The 12,050-nt window shown below is 40.7% G+C and overlaps 1 protein-coding gene across 1 annotated transcript; it reads right to left on the bottom strand.

The window, feature by feature from the left end:
• Positions 1 to 9,789: 9,789 nt before the first annotated feature.
• On the bottom strand, positions 9,790 to 12,050 carry LOC145822614 (uncharacterized). Its single transcript, XM_082920096.1, has 2 exons — positions 11,522 to 12,050; positions 9,790 to 9,977 (listed from the first exon to the last, which is right to left on the bottom strand). The coding sequence occupies exons 1-2, from the start codon at positions 12,048 to 12,050 to the stop codon at positions 9,790 to 9,792; spliced, it is 717 nt and encodes a 238-aa protein (XP_082776222.1).

The following is a 12,050-nucleotide window of genomic DNA, read 5'->3' on the forward strand; positions in this document are numbered from 1 at the left end:
TCAAACTGAGGCCAATAATCAAGCTCTGTTGGATCAGACTAAGGCTTTCAAAGTTGCTCAAGTTTGGCCAAGGAAAAAGCCAAAATGGCCAACGACGAAGTCGAGGCCGCAAGAGCTGACCTTGAAGCTACCAAAGCCAAGGCAACTAACTTAGAGGCCAAGCTTCAAAAAGCCCTTGCCTCTAAGGAGGCCGAGGTAAAGGCGGCTGATGAAAAAACATTTGAAGAGGGGCAGGCCACCGCCCGTGACCAATATAAATAGCAAGTCAACTTGGCTTGCAACCGAAGTTATTACCTCGGTTGGACGGTGGCTCTCAACAAGTTAGCTATGCCGATGGACTCCGACCTCCAAGACATCAATCAGCTTCAAGTGCCTTTCCCACCATAGCCTAAGGACTCTGGCGATAAAGCCGACGAAGATGATGCCGAGAATGGTGAAGTCGATGAAGTAGAGGAAGAGGTTGCCACTGATTCAAAGTCTCCTACTCTCAACGAGCAAATAGACTTAACTCAAGATGAGGAGGATGACTTGGTCTCCAAGGGCGTCTCTCCCAAACTAACCACTTTTGAGGCCGAGGTTCAGTGCGCCGAAAGGAGTCTAGATTAGACTTTGCAAGAAATAAACGCTAAGATAACGGCTGAAAAGAAAGCAACATCGCCATCCGAGGTTGACAAATCACTGATCAGTCCTAGTACTTAGGATATGTCATCTTTTCCTTGTACTATTTCTTCTTTCAGTTGTTTTTTGTTTTGTCTGAACAATGTTTAGCTTCATATTTGGCCGATGTGCCCCTTTTGTAATTGAACAAGTAATCTTTTTTTAATGCAAGTTTTCTCATTTCTTCTAAGTGTTTGAATGCCTTCTTTTCTCTTATGTATGTTTACCACTTTTATTCTTAGAATAATTTTGCATGTCTTCAAAGTATACCTTTAACTGTATAATCTCCTCGGAGTAAAGTACCTCGGATATATCTTCTGATTGTTTATCTCGACCTTGGTTTGACACTTAAAAATATTGTGAAATATTTTTAGAAGTGTTATTTCTTTAAACTTGCCACTTCACTCTCACTTACTATCTTCTATCAAGACTTTTGTCTTTTATCCTTCCTAAGTTTGGCAACCTGGTCATATCGGCGAGTACTTATGTTGGGTACTTCTTTTAATATTACCTCGACTTGACTTTGACTTGTAAATTTTTCTGAAATTTCAACAAGTGTTAAGCCAATTCTTAACCTGTAAATGTTTCCAAAAAAATTTTAACAAGTCCAAAGCACTTCAAATTTTTAAGCTCATTCATCATTCTCCAGCTCTCTGCCCCCTAATGTGAACCTAAGTTTCACTTATATTCACATTAAGCACGTATAATCTTTCGCCGAAGTCAGATTCAAATAAAGATTAGCCGAGGTTCTCAACCTTGGTTTCTCTGTTAATTAATTCTGCCGACATAACAAGTCTAATTTCAATTCAACTTAGTTCAACTCTATTATATGCAAGTATAATTCAACTCTGTCATATAATGAGTCTAAGTCATGCTTCAATCAGAAATATCGCCAACTTAGTTCAACTCTATTATATGCAAGTATAATTCAACTCTGCCATATAATAAGTCTAAGTTATTCGTCATGTTTCAATCAAAAACATCGCTCAACTTAGTTCAAACATATTATATGCAAGTATAATTCAACTCTATCATATAATAAGTCTAAGTTATTCGTCATGTTTTAATCGGAAACATCACCAAAGGACTGGTTAGTCCTATTACACAAATTTCAAAAATCAAGCTAAAATTTTTATTATTATTAATTCGGCTAATGATATAAATTTAAAAAAAAAATCTAATGATAGAAAAACTTCAAGTTTGAAGTGTTCTAGGGTCTTGGAAACTCTTTGCCCTCGCTATCTTCAAGCCGATATGCATCATTGCCGACGACCGAGATAATTCCGTAACGCCCATCCCAATTTGGGCCCAGCTTGCCCTCCCTAGAATCCTTCTTGTTTCCGATCACTTTCCTTGGCACTAGGTCCCCAACTTTGAACTCTCTGGGGTTGACTTTCTTATTATAAGCCCTAGCTAGTTGTTGCTGGCATGCTCCCAGCTGAATTGTTGTTCTTTCCCTTTTCTCCTCAAGTAGGTCTAGATCTCGGGCCAAGAATGCCTCGTTAGTCTCATTCTCTACTCCTTAAGTTCTGATCCCTGTGATGCCGACTTCCAGCGGGATGACTACTTCTGTGCCATAAGCCATGACAAATGGGGATTCCCCAGTTGATCTTCTCGGCGTGGTCCGATCTGTCCAGAGTACATTAGGCAACTCTTCCACCCATTTTCCTTTTGCTGCTTCCAGCCTCTTCTTGATCCCATCCAAGATAGTCTTGTTGGATGCTTTTACCTAACCATTACTCTGAAGGAAACTTGGAGTGGAGCAATAGTTCTTGATTTTGTACTTTGCACAGAAGCATTTGATTAGCTTACTATCAAATTGTGTACCATTGTCTGCTATTATTGCCCTTGAGATCCCAAACCTGATAATGATGTTCTTCCATATAAAGTTCTTCACATCAGTGTCCCGAATTTTCGCAAGGGGTTCAGCTTCTACCCACTTTGTGAAATAGTCAGTTGCTACCAGCAGGAATTTCATTTGTCCAGTTGCTTAGGGTAGTTGTCCAACAAGATCCATACCCCACTAGACAAATGGCCAAGGGCTGGATATTGGGTTCAAATATGCTGCTGGTTGGTGTATCAAAGGCATGAACCTTTGACATTTCTCACACTTTTTAACATAAGCTTCAGTATCCTTCTGTATGTAAGACCACCAGTACCCCTAAGTAATGGCCCTATGAGCAAGTGATCTGCCCCCAACATAGCTTCCACATACTCCTTCATGTATTTCATACAAGAAGTCTTCAACTTGTGAGGGATGCATACATCTCAAAAGGGGACCAGTAAAAGACCTTATGTAGATATGTCCTTCTGCTGTCAGGCTAAACCTAGCCGACTTCAGTCTGGTCTTATGTGCTTCTTTGCAATCATCTAGCAGCTTCCCATCTCTAAGGAACATTACTATTGCATTCATCCAACTTGGGCCCATCTCCACACACATTGCTTTGTACTACGCGATCAGTGGTTCCATACTTAGACCTGACAAATAATCAACCATTATTGTCTTTGCCTCTCATGATTTCATTGCACAAGCTAGGTTAGCCAAAGCATCGGCATGGCTGTTGTCATCTCGGCTAACTTGCTGTAGTCGATAGTCTTGAAACAAAGCTAACAGTCTAATAACCTCGTTGACATAGACTATCATTCTTTTATCTCGGGCTGCATACTCCCCTATTCCCTGGTTCACAAAGAGCTGGGAGTCACAGAAGACTACCACCTCGTTGGCTTCCATTATTGTTGCCAATTTCAATCTTGCGATCAGTGCTTCATATTCTGCTTCATTGTTTGAGCCTTTGAACCCCAAACGAATAGACTGCTCTAACATTCGTCCATCTGGAGATATCAATGCCACTCCTGCCCTCGCTCCCTGACGATTTGAACTCCCATCAACAAACAGGCGAAAGGAGTTGCCAATGTAGATATCGTAGAGCTTGAGTTTTTCTTTTTTCTTCTGATTTGCTGTGGGGTTTTTCATTCCCAACTGGGTTTCTTCTTGTTCCCCTGGACATCCTAAGCCGCGGCTCACCGGAGCCCGACATAGATTGGCACCTGGTGTGAACTCGGCCATGAAGTCGGCCAAAACCTGGCCTTTGATTGCTGTTCTGAGTCTGAACTCTAAATCGTATTGGCCCAATACCATTGCCCATCTGGCCACCCTGCCTGTTAGATCTCCTTGCTGTAGCAGGGACTTCAAGGGGTGCTCAGTCAATGCTACAATCTTGTGGGCTTGGAAATAATGGTTCAATTTCTTTGAGGCCATCATTAAGGCCAATGTTAATTTCTCCAAGGGTAAATACCGCCCTTTGTTTACATAGTACACTTCCCTTTGTTCTCTCTTCTATTCTCTAATTATCACTGCACTCACTGCATGCTCTAAAACCGCCAAGTACAAGAAAAGCTCCTCTCCAGGTACTGGATGTGAGAGAACTGGAGCTGTGGTTAGGTATCTTTTCAAGTCGGCCAAGACGGCTCCGCATTCTTCTGTCCATAAGAAATTTGTGGCCTTTTCAACAGACTAAAAAATGATTTACACTTATCCGAACTTCTGCTTATAAATCTGTTCAGGGCTGCGGCCCTTCCAGTCAGCATCTGCACTTATTTTGCCGACGTTTGGCTCTTCAAATCCATGATGGCCTTGATTTGATCTGGGCTTGCCTCAATGCCCCTTCTGGTAACCAAGAACCGCAAGAACTTACTAGACCTAACTCCAAATGCACATTTCGAAGTATTGAGCCGGAGCCAATATGTTCTAAGGATGTCAAAAATTACTTTCAAGTCGGCTAAATGATCCTCAGGTTCTTTAGTCTTCATGATCATGTCATCGATGTATACTTCCACTGTTTTGCCAATCAGATGTCTGAACATCTTGGTCACTAAACTCTGGTATGTTGCTCTTGCATTTTTCAACCCGAAATGCATCACTCTGTAGCAATACAGCCCTTTTGGGGTGATAAATGCAGTCTTCTCCTCATCAGGGGGGTACATTGCTATCTGATGGTACCCCCTATAAACGTCTAGGAAGCCCATCCTTTCATGCCCTAAAATGGCATCCACTAATTGATCAGTCTTGGAGAGTGGAAAACTGTCTTTAGGACAAGCCTTATTCAGGCTAGTAAAGTCCACGCAGACCCTCCACCTCTCATTCTTCTTTTTCACTACCACGGTGTTGGACAATCAAGTAGGGTAGTTTACTTCTCGAATGGCTCTGGCCTCTAAAAATTTGTCCACTTCCTGCTCTACTACCTCCACATGAACCAACGTCGGCCTCCTCGATCGCTGAATGACGGGTTTTGCCGACCTGTCTACGTTCAGTCTGTGGCATATAACCTCGGGGTCAATGCCAGGCATCTCATATGGCATCCAGGAAAACACTTCTATGTTTGCTTGCAAGAATGCTTCTAACTCCCTTTCCTCTTTCTCGACCAAGTTTGAGTCGAGGAGGAAGAAGCGCTCTTCATCCCCTTGCTGGACTAGAATTTTCTTCAAGGCTTTCTCGCTTTTGTCGGCCAGCTCTTTGCCAACGTCATCCAGGACCTCCATGTCACGACCCAAACCTGCCCCTATAGGTTTAGTATCGTAACCGACCAGTAATCCTTGGATTACCAAAGGCCTCTAAGCATAATAACATATGGCAGGGGCTGCGGAAGCAAATAATCAAGACATACATAGTCCATAGAGCTGTGCAGACATACATGAAACAGATAACTTAAAACTTCATAACAGTGTTACAACTTACACATCATTTCCCAACTTACAAAATCAGACATTTTAACCAACCACAACATAGTATAAACATAACCTATCATGTTTACAAAAACAGCCATGAAACTTGACTTCAATCAGAACCTTTTCGGGAGGCACAATGGTTGGCTGACAAAACTGAAACTTAGGCCGTCAATTCTGGGCCTGGTCATGTGCCTGCTCACCTACATACATAATATAAACAGTGAGCGACAGCCTAGTGAATAATAACAAAGCAAAGACTTTAATGAATGATGTCCATAACTTATCTCACAACATTTCAGGATCATAATCATATAGTGAAATAGAATCATAGTCTTATCCTTGTTCAATCATGTGTGGTACATCCATTAGCCTAAAACATGTCTCTTTGGTCAAGCATATCAAGTTCCATAAAGGAACCTCCGGTACCGAGTAACATATCTCATACATGGGCCACGGTATTATTTCCCCCGGGCGAGGGCCTGTGCCACGGTATTGTTTTCCCCGGGCGAGGGCCTTGGCCACGGTATTCTTTCCCCTGGGCTAGGGCCTGGGCCACGGTATTCTTTCCCCCGGGCTAGGGCCTCATGACCATAAGCCACAGTATTATGTCCCCTGGTGAGGGCCTCTGCTAAGGATACCACAATTTTGTTTCAAAGAAAATTAGACAATCATTCATTCACACAAAACATAGCATTTCAGAAACTTGTCATCTCATATCATCATAAAATAATCATAGTTAAACATAACTTTACAGAGTTATTACTCACAGATAATTGGTAGCTCCAGTTAAATGACAAAGTGAGCAATTCACTTATCTCGAGGCGCGTGACCTAAATAACATGATAGATACATACATTGAATTCCCACACTCAAACTGAACATAACTTAATTCATTGTTCTTAGTGTGTTTCTAGCCTTTAATCCTCATTATGGAGTCTTAACATGGCCTAGGAATGCCTAGGATGGAATGAGGATGCAAAAATGTGCTGGAAAACATTTTTCAAAACTTGCTGAAAATAGGATCCACACTCGAGCATGGCTTTTCCCGCTCGAGCGGACATGCAGACAATGAAGCTCCGCTCGAGCGGACTGCAAACTCTTGAAAAAGTACTGGTTGCATGTTTTTCACGCTCGATGGACGCTCGACCCACGCTCGAGCGTGAGACTCAGACCCTCGCTCGAGCGCGGATTCCCTCGCTCGAGCGAACTGCAAAACACATGAACTTCTGGGCATATGCATTTCACGCTCGAGCGGAAGTGCATACACTCAAAGTGTACGCTCGAGCGTGAAGTCCTCCGCTCGAGCGTGGATAAAAAATCTAGAATTTCCAAATTGATCCTCAAGCACAAAACTCAACCTTTAAAGCTTCAAACTCGATTTTTCTAGGCCAAAACTTGAGAAAAAAAACATGAAGACCCTAAAGCAACATGCATTAAAGATATTTCAAGAAACTATGGCCCAAAGGCATGCCAATTGAACACAATCCCAACTAAAACTTCATGAATAAAACATACACACAACATGCATGATCTCCCTTGAGTTCAAACACTTCAAACCAAGATTAAATTTGGTAATTTGATAGAAAACATGATGAATTCTCAAAACATAGATGAAATAAATACATGCATGAAAGAATCCTTTGAAGTTATGCTGAAATTGTGAAGAATTGCACATGCATGTATGGTATGGCCCAATTCTCCCAACTCTAATGCAATTCTACCATGAATTTACTTAATTCATCAATAATCTTGAAGAATCTAACTCAATTACTCAATTTAGCGTTTAGTCCCTTACCTAGAGGCTTGAATCTACACTGGTTGAAATCAAAACTCCTAAATCTTCATCAATGACAATAATTCCTAGCATCCTATAATTTGAGCCCCAAATTCTTTAAGTTTTGAGCCAATTCTTCCTTCTTCACTCTCTCTCACGTTTTGGGTCTTGAGGATGGAAAATGACAAGTCAAAATATGTATAAGGTGTGCAACAATTTGTATAAGCCCACTCAATGGCACACTTGTAATTAATTTGGATTCAAATAATTCAACCTTATTTATTCTAATTTAATCATCCCAAATCGAATTTAAATTAAACCCACCATAAAATCTTATAAGTCCTGATGGATATATAAATCAAATCAATTTCTGTATTGGATGCCGATAAGGCCTTCAATTCGCAAATCGAAACTAAAACATAAACAGATATTTCTACGCTAAACAGATAGAGACACATTAATAATCCAACACACATGACATTAACTCGTGATTTCTTGTTAATCACTTGTTAGGCACACTTAAGCATGAATTAACGTTAATTAAGGGTCGGGGTTGTTACAGTTTTCCCCCCTTAAAGAGTTTGGTCCTCCAAACTCAAGTTACCTCATTCTGAAAGAACACTGGATCTAAAGGAAACAGTTCAGGGTATCTTTTCATCATGTCTTCTTCTGTCTCCCAAGTTGCATAAGTTCCCCCATGATTCTGCCAATCCACTTTCACCAACGAGATTTCTTTGTTTCTTAGTCTTTTTATCCTTCGATTCACAATCTGAATAGGCCTTTCCTCATAAGTATAATCATCCTTCAAAAGAACGTGAGTCGGCTCAATCACATGTAGCGGATCTCTCAAATACTCCCGAAGCATAGGGACATGTAAAACATTGTGCATATACTCCATTACTGGAGGTAGAGCCACTCGATACGTTACCAGGCTGATCTTTTCAAGGATCTCATACGGCCCAACAAATCTCGGTGCTAATTTTCCCTTAACACCAAACCGTGTCTGTCCTTTCATAGGAGTCACTTTTATAAATACATGATCCCCAACTTCATATTCTCTGTCTCTTCTTCGAATGTCGGCATAACTCTTTTGCCAGCTTTGAGCAGTTTTCAACCTTTGCTGAATCAACTTCACATTTCTAGTGGTTTCTTGTACAAGTTCCAGTCTAACAATGGTCTGTCGCCTACCTCGGCCCAACATACCAGAGATCGGCATTTTCTTCCATACAAAGCTTCATAAGGAGCCATTCCAATGCTTGAATAATAATTGTTGTTATACACAAACTCAGCTAATGGCAAATAAGTCTCCCAATTCCCTTGGAAATCTAACACACACATTCTAAGCATATCTTCCAAGGTTTGATTTGTCCGCTCTGTCTACCCATCTGTCTATGGGTGATAGGCACTAAACCTCAATTTTGTCCCTAAGGCCTGTTGTAAACTTTGCCTGAACCTCGATGTAAACTTCGAATCTCTGTCAAATACAATAGATACCGGTACACCATGCAATCTCACAATCCCATTCACATACATGTTAACTAATTTATCCGCATTATAAATAGTCTTAACAGACAGAAAATGAGCAGACTTAGTCAAACGATCAACTATAACCCAAATAGAATCCATACCTCGAGAAGAGCGAGGCAATCCCACAATGAAATCCATGGTGATATGCTCCTATTTCCATTCCGGTATTGGAAGCGGCTGTAACAAACTGGCGGGTCGTTGATGTTCAGCTTTGACTTGTTGACAATGTAGACATCTAGCCACAAAATCTGCGATACACTTTTTCATTCTAGGCCACTATAAATTTTGTTTCAAATCATGGTACATCTTTGTATTTCCCGGATGCATAGCAAACTTAGTATTGTGGGCTTCAGACATAACACGCTTTCTCAAGTCACAGCAATCAAGTACACAAAGACAATTTTGAAATTTCAGCACATTATTCTCAAACACAAACCTTGGCCTTGGCTTGGAATCAAGTTCTTCTACAACCTTTTCAAGTATTCATCTTCAAGTTGCTTTTCTTTGATTTCTTCAATGATTGCAGGCTGATCGGAAATAATGGCTAGTATTCCGCCCTGTTCACATATCACAATCTCAGTCTCATTTCTTTCCAAGTCATATAACAGTTCTCTCTGGCTGGTAAGCAGACATGACAAATTTCCCATTGATTTTCGACTCAAAGCATTTGCTACGATATTAGTTTTCTCTGGGTGATACAAAATTTGCAAATCATAATCTTTGATCAGTTCTAACCATTGCCTCTGTCTCATGTTCAATTCTTTTTGGGTGAAGAAATATTTCAAGCTTTTATGATCGGTATACACTTCACAAGTTACCCCATACAAGTAATGACGCCAGATTTTCAAGGTAAACAACACAGCTGCCAGTTCAAGGTCATGAGTTGGGTAATTCTTTTCATGAGGGCGAAGTTGTCGAGAAGCATAGGCAATTACTTTTCCATTTTACATCAGTACACAGCTCAACCCTTTATACGAAGCATCACTGTAAATTTGAAACCCATCAATACCATTAGGTAAGGTTAGGATTGGTGCAATCACCAGCCTGGTTTTCAATTCTTAGAAGGCTGATTCACGTTGATCGTTCCAGTCAAACTGTACATTCTTCTATGTCAATTGTGTTAATGGCATTGCAAGCTTTGAGAAGTCTTTCACAAATCTCCTGTAATAATCAGCTAGTCCTAGAAAACTTCTAACTTCTGTTACATTCGTCGGTCTAGGCCAATCCACAATAGCTTCAATCTTCTGAGGGTCAACAGAAACACCATCCTCATTGATTATATGTCCCAAAAATGCTACATTGTCAAGCCAGAATTCACATTTGGACAATTTAGCATACAATTTCTTTTCTCTCAAAATCTGCAAAGTAGTTCTCAGATGGTTCCCATGTCCTTCCCTGTCTTTAGAATAAATCAGAATGTCATCAATAAACACAACAATGAATTCATCAAGATATTGTTTGAAAACCCTATTCATTAGGTCCATAAAAGTTGCAAGTGCATTTGTTACTCCAAAAGGCATTACCAGAAATTCATAATGTCCATATCTAGTTCTGAATGCAGTTTTCTCTACGTCTTCTGTTTTAACCTTTAACTGATGATAACAGGACCTAAGATCAATTTTAGAGAACACTTTGGCTCCTTGGAGTTGATCAAACAAATCATTTATTCGGGGTAATGGATATTTGTTCTTAACGGTCACCTTGTTCAATTCTCGATAGTCAATACATAGCCTCAAAGACCCGTCTTTCGTTTTGACAAATAACACTGGAGCACCCCGAGGAGAAGTACTTGGGCGAATGAATTTCTTGTCTAAGAGTTCTTGAAGTTGGACTTTTAGTTCTTTCAATTCAGAAGTCGACATCCTATATGGAGTCTTGGAGATGGGTTGTGTTCCAGGGGTTACATCAATGGTAAATTCTATCTCTCTATCGATCAAGTCCCCAGGTAGATCATTAGGAAACACATTAGGATAATCGCAAACCACAGGGATAGTTTCTACAATGGCACTATCCGAAGATACAGTCAACACACTACACAAATAACCCTGTCACCCTTTTCTTAACAGTTTTCTGGCTTTCATAAACAAAATTAAGTATGGCGGTGGAACTACCCCATTCCCAGTGAAAGTAAACTCAAGCATACTGGGTGGACGAAACACAACAAATTTATTCACACAATCAATGGTGGCACAATACCTAGTCAACCAATCCATACCCAGAATACAATCAAAATAATCGATGTTCAAGGGTAATAAATCAACATACAATGTTATCTCTCCAATTATAAGATCACATGCCGGATAAACATAAGCACACATCATAGAACCCCCAGATGGTGAAGATACAAATAGCAAACAGTTCATAGATTCTAACGGTCTAGTTAATTTTCGAGAAAAAGCATGTGATACGAATGAATGTGTGGAACCAAAATCAATCAGCACATATGCATTCTGAGCACAGATAGAAATGATACCTGACACTACTGATTCAGTGTTTTGCACATCTCCAGGCACTAAGGCGAATACTCTCCCTTGCCTCAATGCTTCATTCCCATTGTTGCCCCTGGCATTAGTTCTGAAGTTTGATTTGGCCACTAAAACAGATCCTACTGAACTAGCTGTGGGGTGACTGGTATTCCTGGATCCCATTGGACAATCTTTCATCATATGGCCAACCTTGCCATACCAGTAACAAGCACCAGATGTACGTTGGCACACTCCCCTATGTCTCCTGCCACATTCTGGACAGTTTGGTATGGACCCACTACTCTAACTAGGACTACTGGAAGATCCTGTGTTTTGTTTCTTCAAAAATGATCGGCCCTTCTTGAAATTAAACCCGGTCCTTTTGCCTTTTCCATCAATGCTCTATCCAAAACATTCACATACGTGGGTAGGTTCAGAACTCCCACCCGATCCAATATATCTAAATCCAGCCCGCCCTTAAACTTGCGGGCCTTCTTGTAGTCTGTGTCCACCATGTGAGGAGCAAACCTGGCTAGCTCGGTAAACTTAGCCTCATACTCAGCTACAGACATTCTGCCTTGTTTGAGTTCCTGGAATTCTGAAACCTTTTGGTCTCGGAAGCACTGGGGAAAGTACTTGCCATAGAAAATTGTATTGAATTGAGCCCATATCATATTCTCATTACCATTCCGAACTAGTAACCACCATCTTCGAGCTTCATCTTTCAGAGTGTAGGTGGCTAATAAAACTTTTTGAACCTCAGAACAGGGAAACATTTCAAACAATTTTTCCATCTCCAGTAGCCAAGTTTTTGCCTTTAGTGGTTCAATGCCACCCAAGAAAGTTGGCGGCTTCATCTTCATGAATTTATGAGTCATGTTAATTATGTCGTTGTTGCCCAT

This window comes from Camellia sinensis, chromosome 1, assembly GCF_055761805.1.
Source record: "Camellia sinensis isolate YWXY chromosome 1, ASM5576180v1, whole genome shotgun sequence".
In the NCBI taxonomy this organism is placed as follows: domain Eukaryota; kingdom Viridiplantae; phylum Streptophyta; class Magnoliopsida; order Ericales; family Theaceae; genus Camellia; species Camellia sinensis.